The 17,749-nt window shown below is 39.4% G+C and overlaps 1 protein-coding gene across 10 annotated transcripts in view; it reads left to right on the forward strand.

Annotated features, from left to right (window-relative positions):
• kmt2ca (lysine (K)-specific methyltransferase 2Ca) overlaps positions 1-17,749 on the forward strand; it is a 491,834-nt gene that overhangs the window by 443,865 nt on the left and 30,220 nt on the right. For all 10 annotated transcript variants that reach the window (XM_063044443.1, XM_063044442.1, XM_063044440.1 and 7 more), the window contains 5 exons: positions 3,864-4,070; positions 4,769-4,933; positions 12,299-12,437; positions 13,934-14,081; positions 14,344-14,528. In XM_063044443.1, coding sequence (XP_062900513.1) covers positions 3,864-4,070; positions 4,769-4,933; positions 12,299-12,437; positions 13,934-14,081; positions 14,344-14,528 — 844 coding nt within the window. The remainder of the gene's footprint in view (positions 1-3,863; positions 4,071-4,768; positions 4,934-12,298; positions 12,438-13,933; positions 14,082-14,343; positions 14,529-17,749) is intronic.

A 17,749-nucleotide genomic window follows, 5' to 3' on the forward strand; every position in this document is an offset into this window, starting at 1 on the left:
TGCGAGTCTAATGTCAGTGATAGACAAGCTATGGGGGTGGGGGTGGGGGGGAACATGTATATACAGTGACATGCTAAAGTTTGGGCACCCCGGTCAAAATTTCTGTTACTGTGAATAGTTAAGTGAGTAGAAGATGAACTGATCTCCAAAAGTCATAAAGTTAAAGATGAAACATTCTTTTCAACACTTTAAGCAAGATTAGTGTATTATTTTTGTTTTGTACAATTTTAGAGTGGGAAAGAAAGGAAAGGAGTACCATGCAAAAGTTTGGGCACCCCAAGAGATTTGAGCTCTCAGATAACTTTTACCAAGGTCTCAGGCCTTAATTAGCTTGTTAGGGCTATGGCTTATTCACAGTCATCATTAGGAAAGGCCAGGTGATGCAAATTTCAAAGCTTGAAAAATACCCTGACTCCTCCAACCTTGTCCCAACAATCAGCAGCCATGGGCTCCTCTAAGCAGCTGCCTAGCACTCTGAAAGTTAAATGATGCCTGCAAAGCAGGAGAAAGCTATATAGCAAAGTGTTTTCAGGTAGCTGTTTCCTCAGTTCATAATGTAATTAAGAAATGGCAGTTAACAGGAACGGTGGAGGTCAAGTTAAGGTCTGGAAGACCAAGAAAACTTTCTGAGAGAACTGCTCGTAGGATTGCTAGAAAGGCAAATCAAAACCCCTGTTTGGCTGCAAAAGACCTTCAGGAAGATTTAGCAGACTCTAGAGTGGTGGTGCACTGTTCTACTGTGCAGCGACACCTGCACAAATATGACCTTCATGGAAGAGTCATCAGAAGAAAACCTTTCCTGCGTCCTCACTACAAAATTCAGCGTCAGAAGTTTGCAAAGGAACATCTAAACAAGCCTGATGCATTTTGGAAACAAGTTCTGTGGACTGATGAAGTTAAAATAGAACTTCTTGGCTGCAATGAGCAAAGGTATATTTGGAGAAAAAAGGGTGCAGAATTTCATGAAAAGAACACCTCTCCAACTATTAAGCATGGGGGTAGATCGATCATGCTTTAGGCTTGTGTTGCAGCCAGTGGCACAGGGAACATTTCACTGGTAGAGGGAAGAGTGAATTCAATTAAATACCAGCAATTTCTGGAAGCAAACATCACACCGTCTGTAAAAAAGCTGAAAACAAAAAGAGGATGGCTTCTACAACAGGATAATGATCCTAAACACACCTCAAAATCCACAATGGACTACCTCAAGAGGCGCAAGCTAAAGGTTTTGCCATGGCCGTCACAGTCCCCCCAACTTAAACATCATCGAAAATCTGTGGATAGACCTCAAAAGAGCAATGCATGCAAGACAGCCCAAGAATCTCACAGAACTAGAAGCCTTTTGCAAGGAAGAATGGGCAAAAATCCCCCAAACAAGAATTGAAAGACTCTTAGCTGGCTACAGAAAGCGTTTGCAAGCTGTGATACTTGCCAGAGGGAGTGTTACTAAGTACTGACCATGCAGGGTGCCCAAACTTTTGCTTCAGGCCCTTTTCCTTTTTTGTTGTTTTGAAACTGTAAAAGATGGAAATAAAAAAGTAATCTTGCTTAAAATATTAAAGAAATGTGTCATCTTTAGAAATCAGGTCATCTTTACTCACCTGGCTATTCACAGTAACAGAAATTTTGACCGGGGTGCCCAAACTTGTGCATGCCACTGTAAGATTAATGTACACTTGGAAAGACGAAGATCAGTCAAAAGTAGTCATTGCGTCTTTGTTAGCAGGAAATGACCACTGACCCGTGACCACTTTTATTGAAATTTGCTAACTATTTCTGGATGAGGCAGTGCAGTAATGCAGTTAGTAATGTCTTGGACAAGTTGACAATTGGCTTCACAGAAGCAGAGGGTGACAGTTCATGCTTGTTCTTGTAAGTGAAAGCCTGTAACCGGTAGAGTAACATAGGAATCGATGCAGGCCCCCCTTAATGTTGTGAAATGTATTAGTAATGTGCATATGATCATAGGAGGTATAGATGACACATATTGGTATTGTTGATATTAAGGAAGCTAATCCTAGACTGTGGAATGATACTGATTAGATGGTAAAATGAGCAAGGTAAGGCAACACGAAATTTAAACCTGATAAGGACTAGTTGCTGTATTTTAGGAGGACATAGACAATGAATAGGTCATATTGAGGAATAAAAGGTATTCAACTCTGAGGCTCCATGAAGATGGCAGCACAGCTGGAGATGGTAAAGATACCTGCTTCGTTTGCCAGCACATAAAATATAAAAGCCATGAGGTTATAGTTCAGTTTTATAAAGCAGTGTTTAGGCCACAGCTAGAATATTGTGTGCATTTCTGGTCACCACACAATGGAAAGGACACCACTGCACTGGAGTGCATGTAAAAGAGATTCACCAGGATATTTCCTGGGGTAGAGAGTTTCTGCTACAGGAAGGGACTGGATATGCCAGATTGTTTTCCTTAGGGGCTGATGGATGTCACCTAATTACGTCCATGTGACCAATTAACTACTAACTTGTCCGTACGCCTTTTGGAATATGGGAAAAAGCAGGAAAACCCAGAGGAAACCCCCGTGGTCACGGGTAGAGCGTACAGTACAAACTTCTTACAGACAGTGGCAGGAATCGAGCCTGCATTGCTGGCACTGTAATAGCATTGTGCTAAATGCTATGGTACCATGCCACCATTTTGCTTGGCATGGTGGGCCCAAGAGCCTGTTAACTGATTAGACTGAATTCTAATTTTACTAAATTCTAAATTCAGCTTAACTCTTCCTCGGACTGTGAACTGAATTATGGTATTTAAGTACTAGATCTTGTCTTATCGAACCTTGGTGAAATGGCTAAAATATATACATATTTAAAACAAAAGCATTCAGTTTATTTTTAATGGCTTTGTATGCAGGTGCAAAGCCACTAAGTATTAACTGAACCTTTACTGTGAACGTAGGGAAGATTTTGAAATAATCAGTTTGATAATACAGCTTATTTCCACCTGGTCCTGTCCTTCTGTGTTGCTGTATAACTGATTGGTGATATCTGCCTATGACTTTAAAACAAAAGATTTCTCATGAGAGCAACATGTCTTTGATAGGAAATGACTAATACTTTTACCTGAGGTCAAAAGTATATTCATTTCTAGATATTTCTTTTTCCTGTTCATGATATTTGTTTTCATTTAGTCTTCCATGAAGTAAATTACTGAAAATGTTTTACAAAGATTTATATTATGTTCATACATTCTTAATAGGGATGAGAAAAGTTAGAGATAGCTCAGTGACCAAACCCTTTCACGGACTGTAATTGATTATAGGTGATCTCAACCAATTAGTTTTGGATATCTGTTCAGTCTATCTGCATACATTATGTTAAACAGCTCCTTCAGAGGGCTAATGTTGATCTGGTTGGCTGACACTGTCCATAATACTGATCTCTAACATGTGTGTGTGTGTGTCCATGTACATTTACTGCATATTTCATACCGGGTCCGTTACCTGTTAGCTTCTAGCATCACTAGTTTAAGTCTTAAATGAGCGTGAATTGCATTTCAGTTTTTGAAATTATGTGTGACCAAGTTTTAAGCTAAAGGAACTATCAATGATACAGAGTTTCTGATTAAATTTTTACATATGAAAAGAATTTACATGGAAGAGAATCAACAGAGGTGAAGAAAAATGTTTGTCTTGGGTTAAAATAGAATTGACCAACATACTGCGTAGCATGAGACCATAGAAAATAAAGTTCAGGAATCAAAGGTTCGCCTATATTGAACCTTTAAATAGTATTTATGCACAGTTGGTTTAGGATTTAGATATATTAAAAATGATGTTTCATTTTAACTTGTATTTCAAAAGCAGCATAGTTAGCTTCTGATTTGTGTTGGAATGTAGAGTCCTGTGAGTGGATATAACTTTGATGGAAAGATGATACAGCTGCAAAGGAAGGATTCGGAGGACGAAAAGAAGCGTTCAAAAAACAAACGGTCGCAGAAGACGGCTGAGAAAACTGTGTCACGTTATAAAAAACGAAGGAAGGATGAGGAAGACAGACATGCAATCTATCCTAATACTGACGTTCTAATGAACCAGTTAAAGCAGGTATGCATTTCCTGCTGCTTATTCCGGAATTACTTTAAAACTGTTCATGCTAGTAGTTCGGCAGGAAAAACTCTTTAAAAGCAGTTGCCTCTGCCAGTATGGTGCAAGTTTATTTCTTTTCCAATACAAAAGTGTATATAAAAAATTTTATTCCTCAGTGAACTTCGGACAGTGCCACAGACATTTTTGCTGGTAAGAACCTAAGAAACAGAAGCAGGGATCAACCTTTGGTCCCTTGCATCTGCTCCATCATTCAATAAAATCTTAACTGATCCATCTCAGAGTATTTTCCTGTACAAGCACCATATCCCTTTAATTTCCTGAATATCCAAAAATGTATTGATTTCTGTCATGAATATAAGTAAAGAACTGCACTCTTTGCAACCTTCTAGGCTAGAGAATTCAAAGGTTTCATTATCCTATAGATGAATAAATTTGTTTTTCTGTCAGACCTGTTTGGTTGACCTTTTTTTTAAATATCATGTCTCCTTGTTCAAAACATCTCAGCCCTGGTTCTAAACACCTTTGCCAAGCCCTGTTTTTAAAAAAGTTGTATTTTTCATTGATATTTGGGAACAATTACATAATTTATCAACAAAACAATTTTGAGAAAAACCCAAATCATAAAAATAAAATTGTTTAATAAAATGTCTGAAGGTCATCAAGTTATGTTTACGTTTTGTTTTCTTTTCTATCAGCAACTGACTCTTCTCCCATTGCTGGAGCCAACAATCAGTGTGAATTTTGCTTACTTCCCTCCCTATGGTAGTGGACAGTTAAATGGAGATAATCTGCTAACCGGGTCTTTTGGGAGTGCTGCTCTTGACAGTGTCCCAGATTATTACTCTCAGTTAATTTACAAGGTATGTATGTTGTGTACTAATTGAAAAAGTTGCCACTGTTATAGCTGGAATTGTTAAGAGCTGAAATCAACTTGCATATGAATCTGTTCAGATGATAAAAGATCAAGAGCGTGCGAAGTGTCACGAATGTAGGTAGGAAGTGACTGAGGGGGGATAAAACAGTCGAGATATGCAGATTTAAATTCAGTGGGGCAGGAACAAGCAGAAAGCTGGACAACGTGGACAAACAGGTTTATGGATCTCGGGTAGGAGATAGAAACAGGAGATGTGGGGATAAGGGAACTTCGACGCAGGTAGCAGTGGATGGGAGTCCTGATTGAAGGGTCTTGGCCCGAAATATCGACTGTTTACTCTTTTCAGTAGATGCTGCCAGACCTGCTGAGTTCCTCCAGCATTTTGTGTGTGTTGCTTTGGATTTCCAGCATCTGCAGATTTTCTCATATGGATAAAACACACGGGTTCAGGTTATTTCCAAAGGAAATCAGTTGGATTTAAAATTACGTTTTTGGCTGTCATTTTTAGATTGCTATGCTTGGAAACACTCTTTAGATTGCTATGCATGGAAACGTTTTTTTTAAAAATTACCTAGTTTTTCATCAAAAATTTTAACCTGTGAATTTTCGCTGTTTTTATCACACAGTAAGCTAGATCATACTTAACCTTTACCCAGCAGTTCAGACAGAAACTACTGGCTGTGTACTTCCCACAGGTCGGTGCATTTGTAATATCACTGCTTGTCCTTGCAGCCCAGATGTAACAAGTGCACTGGGGATCAGCAGCTGGCTTCATCACTGGACTTACCACAGTTTGGAGATGGTGTGTCTGACTAACTTAAGTTAAGCAGCAGGATGCATTATTTAAGTGGTCTGTCACCTGCACGTTACCCATGGCTGGTATAGCCAGCACAACCCCATTCATTTGTCAGCTTAAACCCTGATTTTAAAGTTTCATTTTTATCTTACTTTATATTTTGGTTACTAATAATGTATTTCTATCTACAGTTGTATTTTAACTGTTTCTAAATGTCTCTGGTCTTTAGGAATATGTTGAAGGATTTTGTTAACATAGGCTGCCTGAGGCCATCAGTATATTCTTGGATCAGGGCCATGGTTCCCACCATTTATTTATTTATTGGGATGCAGCACAGAGTGAGCCCTTCTCCCAATTTAATGGTAGCCTAATTGCAGGATAATTTACAATAATAAGTTAACCTACCACAGTCTTTGGACGGTGAGAGGAAACCCATGCGGTTATGGGGAGAATGTACAAACTTCCTACAGGCAGTGGGAGGAATTGAATACGTCACCTGGATTGTAAAGAGTTGTGCTAACCACTGTGCTACTGTAACACCTGTGTAGCACTTGTCTTACCTCGTGTGACTGGTCGCCACACTCTTTAGATTAGATTAGATTCAACTTTATTGTCATTGTGCCAAGTACAGATACAAAGCCAATGAAATGGAATTAGCATCTGACCAGAAGTGCAGAAGAATAGTATTATTTACAAAATAACTGCGTATAAAAAGTAAGTGCTACAGCATACAAATATAAAAGTACTGGGACAGTACAATATGGGTGCAATACTGCTTAGCGCTGTGATGAGAGGTTCAGCAGGGTCACAGCCTCAGGGAAGAAGCTCTTCCTGTGCCTGCTGGTGCAGGAGCGGAGGCTCCTGTAGCGTCTACCAGATGGGAGGAGAGTAAAAAGTCCATGGTTAGGGTGAGATGCATCCTTGATAATGCTTTTCGCCCTGCCCAGGCAGCATTTATGGTAGATGTTCTTAATGGTGGGCAATTGGGTGCCGATAATCCGCTGGGCAGTTTTCACCACACGCTGGAGTGCTTTGCGGTCCGATATGGGACAATTGCCATACCACACTGAGATGCAGTTGGTGAGTATGCTCTCAATGGTACAGCAGTAAAAGTCCATCAGAATCCTGGGACAGAGGTGAGCTTTCTTGATGCTCCGCAGGAAATAAAGGCGCTGTTGCACCTTTTTGATCAGGATGGAGGAGTTCAGGGACCAGGTGAGATCCTCGGAAATGTGGACACCAAGGAATTTGGAGCTTGATACACGCTCCACTACAGCTCCGTTGATGTAGATGGGGATGTGAGTGTGGCTCCTAGCATGCTTGAAGTCCACAATAATCTCCTTGGTCTTCTGGGTGTTAAGGGCCAGGCATGCCACGCAGCCAGGTGCTGGACCTCATCCCTGTAGGCTGTCTTGTCATCCCCTCTGATCAGGCCAACCACCGTGGTGTCATCTGCAAACTTGGTTATGGAGTTAGAACCATGTACAGGAACGCAGTCATAGGTGAAAAGGGAGTACAGAAGAGGGCTCAGCACACAGCCTTGAGGCACGCTGGTATTCAGGGTGAGAGTGGAGGAGGAGAGGTTGTCTAACTTAACAGACAGGTGAAGTTTGGCGATCAGCTTGGAGGGGATGACAGTATTGAATGCCGAACTAAAGTCATGATCAGCATTCTGACGTAAGAGTTGAGGCTGTCCAGGTGGGTCAGGGCAGAATGAAGTGCCATGGAGATGGCGTCCTCTGTAGACCTGTTTATGAGTAAAATCAAATTACATAGTACTATACTAGGTGCTAGTAGGCCATCAGAAGCTCTAGATATCGGAAGAAGGTAGCGAATAGAAAACACACACTTCTGGAGGTAAGTTTTGTTTTTATAAAAAAAATGTACAAAATATTTAAGAGTAAGAACAATTCACAATTTTAGCATTCTTTTTAGTTCCAAATCTCAGATATTAAACAAAAACAAATTTCTGTTTAGTTAGAATCATTGAGATTCATTAGAATAACCTTTGTTACTCCAATTTCTCTAACTAATTAGATCTAGTGTTATTCCCTATTTAAAGGTTCCCTATTTATATACACACACACAGCTTAACTCCTTTCACAACAATTCTCCAACATTACAACTTTAAAAAAAAGTAATTCTCGTTCAATAATTTATCAAAGTCTTTGCAAAAATAATCAGTTCTTGTAGAGAATCAAATTCAGATCTTTCGAATGAAAATAAACTTGTACATCCAACCATATTAAATCCTGTACGTCATTAAACATTATGTTCCCACGCTGGTTCTTCAATCTTGGGTGGTTCGCCATCTTGTTTGTTTCGTTGGATGAAATAGTTGATCATCCATGGAAAGTTCTGACCTGTTTACAACGGGATTACAATCCATAAGTTTTTATACACATTCTATTTTCTATTTCAAAATAACTCAATATCACATTGTCATTTCCAGGCATTTCTCAGTTACAACACTCCACACACTTCCAATTTATACACTCGGAACAGTAAAAGTTTAACTCACCAAATCCCTTGGTATGATTTAACAAAACTACTTCCTGGTTACACAGTAGAGATCTTGGACACTTGCCTCTGCCGATATTGTCTTGTTATAGCTGTAGTTCAATAGATCTTTTATCGCTATCGTCTTTCCTCCTGGGATTTCACCCTGAGGTTTTCAAATAAGTAGGGTAGAGATACTCACTACTAATTCCACTTTTATGAGTTTTATATTTTTAGTTTGCCGTGCTTCTCTCGCTTTCTCACACTGCATCAGCCACGCCTCGTTCTTGCATAGCTTTTTTCCCCCCCCAAATTTTGTTGTAAATTCATTAAACCTCATTTTCATCCCTCTACAGGTGGAACTTTCTAACATTTGGGTTTAATTAACCTGAGTTACACTACCATGCTGCCAATGCTGCTCGCTGGCGCCAAGGTTTCTCGGCTTAGCGTTTATTGGGATCCTACTTTTCATTGCTTTTTACTAGTCTGCTCAAAACGCATCCTGCATTTTTTCAGTTCATTTCAGTGATATTTCCTTTGGAAATGTGGGTAATAAGATGCTATTTGCATAACACTGATTTTCAAGACTGACCAAACTCACTTGTTAAATTTTACTCCTCCCAAGCTATTTCTTCAGTGTCATTCCTAGCAACATGCATCAATAGAATGACTACTGAATGCAAGTGGTGAAGCTACTCTCGTCCAGATTCTGAAAAATGTTGTTACATTGGCCTTCCAGCCAGCTCTATGGCACAGTCTTCAACCTGGAAGCCACTCGCACTGATGGTGTTTTCATTGTTGCTGGTGACTTCAATCATGACAACTTAAAAATAGTTCTACCACATGTCAACTTTGCAACCAGAGGAGAGAATATATTAGACCTGGGTTAAACTAACAATCGTGGACCCTTCAAGCCCTTACCTCAAAAATTCAGACCACGTATCCATCTTGCTAATCCCTGCACACAGACCACTGTTTAAATGAGTTAAACTAGTCCACAGGAGATCCGAACCTTGCTTCAGTGCTGCAGGACCGTTTCAAAAGCACGGACTGGAGCTTGTTCAGGGAAGTGGCTACCTGCAATCATCAAGTCAACATTGAAGGATATGTGGGATTGGTGACTGGCTACGTAGGAAAGTGCAATGAGCATTTTACCGTGACTAAGCGTTACACTGCCAGGGCAAACCAGAAACCATGACTAACTACAGAGGTTCGTGCACTGCTTGGGGATTGGGACACTGCCTTCAGGTTGGGGGATAGGATGACTCTAAGGTCAGCAAAAGTTACACTTTTCCGTGCCATCAGGAAGTCAAGTGTGAATACGCACAGAAAATTCACAGACATCTTTGTGACACCAGGGACGTGGTGGCAAGTGGCAAGGTAAAAAATCATAATCAAGTCCACCCTGCACGTCAATGACAGCAACACCTCCCTTCCTGATAGAGAGAATGCTTTCTATACCCGATTTGACCTATTGAACAATGTCACATTGAGGAACGACCTCTCTTCTGAATAACAGACACCCTGTCTGACTGCAGCCAAGCTGAGGAGGACTCTAGCCAGGGTAAACTGACGCAAAGTTGCAGGGCCGGATATTATACGGAACCTGGTCAAGTACTGAGGGACTGTGCAGCCCAGCTAACAGAGTTCTAAATGGACATCTGTAATATCTGTCTGAAACAGTCCACTATCCCTGCAGGCTTCAAGGCAGCTTCCATCATTCTGGTGCCCAAGAGAGCAACAGTAACTGGCCTACATGATCACTGCCCAGTGACACTGACTTCAACAATCATGAAGTGCTTTCAGTGGCAATAGAGCATTGGCTGATTGGCAGGAGCATGGAGTGGGAATAAAAGTAGCCTTTTCTGGTTGGCTGCTGGTGACTAGTGGTATTCCACTATACTGTGGTGGGACCGGTTCTTTTTATGCTATATGTCAATGATTTTGTTGATTGAATTGATGTCTTTTTGGCCAAGTTTGCAGACAATATGAAGATAGGTAGAGTAGTTTTGAGGAAATAGGCTACAGAAGGATTTAGACAGATTAGAAGACTAGGCAAAGAAGTGGTAGTGTCGGGAAGTGTATAGTCATTCACTTTGGTACAAGAAATAAAAGTGTAGACTATTTTCTATATTAAGAAAAAATTCAAAAATATGAGGTACGAAGAGTCTTGGGAGTCCTCGTGTAGGATTCAGTAAAGGTTCATTTGCAGGTTGGGTCGGTGGTGAGGAAAGCAAATGCGATGTTAGGATTCATTTCGCAAGGACTAGAATATAAAAGCAAGGGTGTAATTTTGAGGCTTGATAAAGCACTGGTGAAACCTCACAGAGTATTGTGAGCAGTTTTAGGCTCCTTATCTAAGAAAAGATGTAATGACATTGGAGGGAATTCAAAGGAGGTTTATGTAAATAAATTTAGGATTGAAAGGCTTGTCATATGAGGAGAGTGTGATGGCTCTGGACATGTACTTATTGGAGTTCAGAAGAATGCGGGGTGACATCATTGAAATCTATCGCATGTTGAAAGGCCTCATGGAAATGCTTCATACACCATGATGTTGTCCATTGACTTCAGCTCGGCGTTTAACATGATCATCCCTCAGAGGCTGGTGGATTAAACTATCCTCATTGGGATTCAACATCCTCTCTGTAACTGGATCTTGGATTTCTTGATGGAAAGTTGGCAGTAACATCTCAAGCTCCATCACGCTGAAAACTGGTGCTCCCCAGCTGCTGACTCACGACTGCAGTGCCCAATTCAGCTCAAACCACATCATCAAGTTCACTGATGATACTACAGTGGTTGGTCTTATCAGCAATAAAGATAAGTTCTCATACATAGAGGAAGTAGAGCAGCTTTTTACTTGGTGCAGGAACAACAACCTGAGACTCAATGTGGGCAAGACTAAAGAGATGATTGGGAGATTCAGGAAGGCACAGGTCAGCCATTCTCCATTGCACATCAATGGCTGTGCCGTGAAGAGTGTGAAGAGCACAGTGTTCATTGATGTGCACATGCATTATCTAACCTGGACCCACGGCATCTCATTAGTCCAAAAGGTAGAGCAGAGTCTACACTTCCTGAGGAGATTGAGACATGCAAGAATCCTGCCCCCATTCTAACAACTTCCTACAGGAGCACCATCAAGAGTGTCCTGTCTGGCTGCATCATTGTGTGGTACAGAAGCTCCATCCCTACAGGGACAGTAAAAGCTGCCAGGAAGATCTTTGGGGTCTCCTTCCTGCACCCCCCCCCCCATTTGTGACATTTGCTGGGATTGTTTTTGAAGGGCCCAAAGCATTGTGAAGGATTCCTCCCACCCATTCCACAATCTTTTTAACCCACTACTATTAGGAAGGAGGTACAAAGCATCAGGACTAGGACTTCCAGGCTTGGTAACAGCCTCTTCCCTCAGGCTCTGAGACTGTTGAATCACTTGCCACCTCCGAGATCTTGTATCTAAGACAGTGAGCTGTTTACCTGTGCTGCGCTGTACTACATGCATTTTGAATTCTATTTTATTAACTTGCTTATAGTATAATATTTTGATTTATGAGCTGTGTGGGTGTACCGTGATCTGGAGGAGCTTTATTTCATTTGGTTGAATATATGTACAGTCAGATGACAATAAGCTTGAATTTGAGAACTTGAACAGAATGGGATGTTCTCCCTTTCTATTTTCAATTTCAGCTATTTGGCAATGGCGGAAGGCTAGCCAGCTCAACCAGGTCAAGATAAGCTGATGTTTTAATGTTGCTCACATCAGTGAAAGTCTTGTATGATACTCATTTCTCTAATGTGAATGCAGAATATCCAGACTGAATATACAAAGCAACTGCAAGTCAGAGTAATGGTGGCTTCTTCCTTGGTGCATGAAACCACAGTGAATCAGTTCCAGTTGTTTGAGCTTTATTCTGCTTTACTTGTGTAAAAGATTATATTGTGTCAAGTAAAAGTTTGCAGAAAACCACATCTTTCTATGACAAAATAGCAATTTCTGAAAAAGATTTTGTTTTTCATATAAGACAGCAACATTTTTTTTGTTTGACTTAACAGAACAACCTTAGCAATCCTCCCACCCCACCAGCCTCCTTGCCTCCTACACCACCACCTGTGGCTAGACAGAAGATGGTGAATGGTTTTGCTACAACTGAGGAGCTTTCTGGAAAACCAGGAGTAATTGGACATCACGATGGTACGGAAATTGAGTTGTGTCTCGGTTTGTTCAGTGAGAGTATCTGACGTGTATTGTTTAATTGCAGTTAAAATGGGAAAAACAATCCAATGTGTTGATTTTTTTTCTATGCGTAGTTCATTACCTATCATTTGCAATTGAAGATGAGTGTTACAGAAAAGGAATTCCATATGAATTGAAAGATTTACTCCCTCAGTTCTCCCTCAGCAAGATCACATGGTTGCCATTTTATTGTAAAGGCAGTGTGACATGATTGCTACTTAAAAAGTTTAATTTCCTTGATACATTAGTGGTAGATTTGCTTATGCTTGGGTGCAGTAGAAAACCGTCACCACAGGCACAGAGCACTGTTCACTAAATCACAAATTGTACATATTATTTGTAAGAAAAATATAATTAGAGCCAAAAAAGTTCACTTTAGTGCACAGTGGTCATAGTTTGGCTTAATTTTAGTAATTAGGATTAGGCTGCTGATTCAGGAATGGTTGAATAGCTGTTCTTGAAACTGATGGTGTGGGACTTCAGGCTTTTGTATCTCTTGCCCAATAGTAGCATTGAGAAGGTGGCATGGCCTGGGTGGTGCAGATGTTTGATATAATACCTTCTTGAGGCAGCATCTCCTGTAGAAACTACCAGTGCTGGAGAGGGATATGCCTGTGTTGTATTAGGCTTAGACCAGTACATCAGTCTGTGCAGGTTTTTACATTCCTGTACATACTATACGTTGTTGCCACCAGTTAGTATACTTTCAACAGTACTTCTGTGGAAGTTTTGTTGAGTGTTTGGTGAGAAACTGAATTTCCTTAAGCAACTAAGAAAGTAAAGACAGTGGTGCACCTTCCTTGCAATTGCAGCTATGTGCTGAGCCCAGGACAAGTCATTTGATATGTTAACTCCCAGGAATTAAAAGCTGCTGGCAGGTAATCTAGGTGGTACACTTATTCTGATGCAGTTTTGGAAAATCACAGTTTCCTGTTTGATAAAGTCAGTAATTCCCCAACATATTTTTAATTATGTATTCTCTATCTCCCTACGTGTAGACTTGACATTTAAGAAGAATTTTCTCATGCTCGTGAGGGTAATCATTGGGGTGGGGGGGGGGAGTTATGAAGATGTCATGGTAGAGGGAAGGCTTTGACTCAGAAGAGAACTTTAGAGCAGGAGTTCCCAATTTTTTTCATACTTTGGAACCTTACCATTAACTGAGGGGGATCCCCTATTTAGAGTAACTAAATTTTTTAAACTTTGATTTGAAAGATCACGATTGCACTACGTAGCGGAAAATATTTGCATTAATTTTTTTTACTAAAACAGAAACCATGATATATAGAATGATTTTGAAGGGGAAAGTTGAAAGTTTGGTTCTTGGCTCAAAAAGATATGTTATTTTGTAATTTCTACCCTCATAATATTTACTTTGGTGGTTTGCCGTAGGCTTACTATTGCCCTAGACCTTTAAACTAGGTCATTCAATAAATGAATGTTCGTATTTTCAGTTACCAAGGGCCTTGGGCCAAAACAGTACCAGCTACCTTTTAGACCTGAGGATGATTTATTGGCAAGAGCTTTGGCCCATGGACCGAAAACAGTGGATGTTCCTGCCTCTCTACCAACTCCACCTCACAACAACCATGAGGAACTAAGGTTTGGCATTTTGTTTTCTTTTAAATGATGATAGCCCTGGAGTAAATACTCTCAAATATGTGTTATTGTGTAAAGAAATAGATAAACCCAAGTTGCTCAGTCTTGTTGCTGAATTGCATGTTCATCTTAAAATGCCTATTCCTACTATTTTGACATTTCAAAATTACCTTCTGAGTAAACATAAAGTAGAAAGTTAGTAATAAATTGAGATTTGGTTATACTTCTTGTTTATATTTTTTTAAAAACACCACATCTCTTACAGAGGTCAAGACCATTGTGGTGATGACGATCGTGACTCCCTAGACAGCTTTGTAGCATCATCATCTCCTGAAAGTGTGGTGGGTAAGGAGATCAGCCGATATCCTGATCTTTCCCTGGTGAAAGAGGAGCCACCTGACCCAGCTCCGTCTCCAGTAATTCCCATGCTTCCAAGTTCCACAGGCAAAGGTAAGGGGGCAATCGTTAATGGTATTACTGATTACAAAGCTATGTGCAGCACTTGAAAGTTTTCCCCGTTATCCAAAACATGGGGCATCTTTTGAATAAAGTTTAAAATAATGTAGTAAAAATATTTTGCAGTAAATGGAATCAAAGAACCAGAAAAGTGGTTGATTTGTCTCTGATATAGCTTGTCACATTGATATCACATATCTTGGACAGTCTGTGTATCATAAATGCTCAGATGGAATTGTTGAGAAAATGCATCTACCCTTGATCTCGAGGAAAGTGTGTATTGGGCAGTTGGACTCTACATTCTTTTTGTCATGCCTGGTTTCAGTTGCAGATTAAACTACTTTTCACTGAAATTATTTGGCGACTAAGTGGAGTAAAAAAAAATGATGCATTGCACTGGGGAGTACAAATTTGTAATTGTAAAAGAACATCTTAATCGTTGTCTGATCAAACTGATTCATCCACAGGGTGTGAGTTAAGTCCACAAGTTTTGTTTAAATTTCCTTTTTTCTGAGGCAAATTTTTGGTAGTAATATCTTGCGAGAATGCATATAGAACTGTCTCCAGAGTATTCCAACACTTAATAGATAATCCCAGCAAAGCAAGACCTCTGAAAACCAGTTAGATTCTGGCTCTTTAAAATCTCTTTTTGTTGGATGTAATTTACACAGTGTTCTCTTTCTTGTGCAGTGTCTCAGTATCAGTGAGACATTCCATCAGCATTTATAAAGGACTTGGGGTAATCTGAAAATATGAAGCTCATTGAAAGTCTGAAAGGAAGGTAGAATCTGTTTGTTAATCATCTAGGAAAGTTATATGAAATGGCAGCCGGAATGTTGAATTCAGGGTAAACCTGAATAGTTTCTTCTTTTTTTTTTTAACTTTATTTTTATTTGGATAAGGAATTCACAATTATCATGTACTTTTTTCACACATATAACCTTTTCCATTTTTTTATATGTATAAAACTACAATTATTTATACATTCTTAAGTACACATTGAGATGATATAAAAGGAAAATAAACATTTAAATAGATAATTATGTACTGTGATAAATCTAACCTATTAGGCTAAGTAATGAAATTAGTTGTTAAGAAAAATGGTAATAATAGTTTCCATACAACCCTTCTGGACCATTTCCACTGGTCCAAAATGTTGCATACAAGCCTACATACCAACCATTGTAGGTGTTTATATCCCAATTTGTTCGTGCTTGTTCCTGCCCGCAGACATAATTATCCAATCCCTATGTACTTATTTACTTAATTTTTTCTTTTTTTTTTATCCCTTTCCCAAATCTTTCCCTTCACTTGTGCTAATTCTCTATTTTCCAAAAAAAAAACAAACATTTAGACTAGGGGTGCTTACGTTAGCAATATTACTGTGTTGATGAGAAGAGCAATATAAATCATTAGGAGAGTCATCTAAAGTCTGCTCGCATTGGGGTTATATATTCAATCCATTTATTCCAGATTTGATAAAATGTTTCTTTTTGAGTTCTCAGGGAGTAAGTCAACTTTTCCATTTTAAATATTTCCAAGATAATTTCGTACCAATCTTCTAATGTAGGTGGTATTGGATTTAGCCATTTTCTAGTGATTGATTTCTTACTTGCCGCTAAGAGGGCCTGCAGCAACTTTATATCTTCCTTCTGTTCAAGGAACAATACATGCCCCAAATAGGACATCTCAAAGTTCAGAGGTATCTGGGACCTAAGTACCTTAACTAATGTTCTATGAATACCTTCCCAAAATAGACTTAATTTAGGGCAATCCCAGAAAATATGAAAATGATTTGCCTCCTTGGAGCCGCACCTTCTCCAACACATCACATTTGTATCTTTATATTTTTCCTGATATGGGGTCTTGAAGTATCTTATAATGTTTTTCCAACAATGTTCTCTCCAAGTCAAAGAATTAGTCGCGGACCATTGAAAGCTGCAGATTTTCCCCCAAACCTCCTCTGAAAGTACCAACCCCGCTTCTTTCTCCCACTTCTCTTTAATATACAGTGTATTTACATTTTTAGCATGGGAGAGTGCATTATATAGGCGAGAAACTGATTTACTAGGTATTGAACTGCAAGCCGAATTCAGAATCTTGAAAAATTCTAATTCTACTGTTGATAGGTCTGTATATCTACAACTCTGGTTAACATAGTTTCGTATTTGAAGGTACCTAAAAAAGTCATTATGTTCTAGGCCATGTTTGTCCTGCAGGATTTGGAAACTTTGTAATACTCTTTTATCTATAAATGAGAGGTAGGTTGTAAGACCTTTCTTTATCCATAGCTCAAATCTTTTATCTCCTCTGTTGGGAAGGAATTCGGTATCATATGCACACCATCTAAAGAGTTTTAACATGTTATTAGTTCCACATGAATTAACCACCTTCTGCCATACTTTTAATGTAAGATTTATCCAAGCATTATTAAATTTTTCCAACTGGGCCATCAATCCTTTGTCAGCTATTGAGGCCTGAAGAGGAAAACTGTCAACTAATCCAAATTCTATTTCCTTCCATCTAGCCTTATATTCCCTATTACACCAATATAACAGAGGGGTTATCTGTGAGGCATAAAGATAATTTCTCAGGCAAGGAAGAACCATACCTCCTCCTTCCTTCCCTAACTGTAAGGTGTTATATCGAATTCTAGGTTTCTTTCCTTGCCAAATGAAGCGGGAAATCCATTTGTCCCATTCCCTGAATTGATTATCATCCACCTCCACTGGTAAAGTACGGAAAAGATATAATAACCGAGGAAGAATATTCATTTTTATAGTATTTATCCTTGAATTTAAACTTAAAAAGGGGATAAGATTCCATCTATGCATATCTGCTTTTATCTCTGAGATTAATGGCCCATAATTTACCTGTGACAGTGTTGAAAGATCCTTCGGCAGGGTTATTCCTAAATATTTTAATGATTTAGCTTCCCACTTAAGATCGTATGTATCCTGCAATTTTTTGGATGGTGTATAATTTAGGGACATAACCTGCGTTTTCTTTACATTTATTTTATAACCTGATATTTTCCCAAAGTCATCCAACAGTGTAAACAATCCTATAAATGATTTTTCTGGTTCACTCAGATAGACCAAAACATCATCTGCGAATAACGCCACTTTCTGTTCAATCCCTGCCACCTTGATACCTTTTACGATTTCGCTCTGTCTTATTAGTTGGGCAAGTGGTTCAATATATAGCGCAAAAAG

The sequence above is a fragment of the Mobula hypostoma genome, chromosome 3 (assembly GCF_963921235.1).
Source record: "Mobula hypostoma chromosome 3, sMobHyp1.1, whole genome shotgun sequence".
Classification (NCBI taxonomy): Eukaryota; Metazoa; Chordata; class Chondrichthyes; order Myliobatiformes; family Myliobatidae; genus Mobula; species Mobula hypostoma.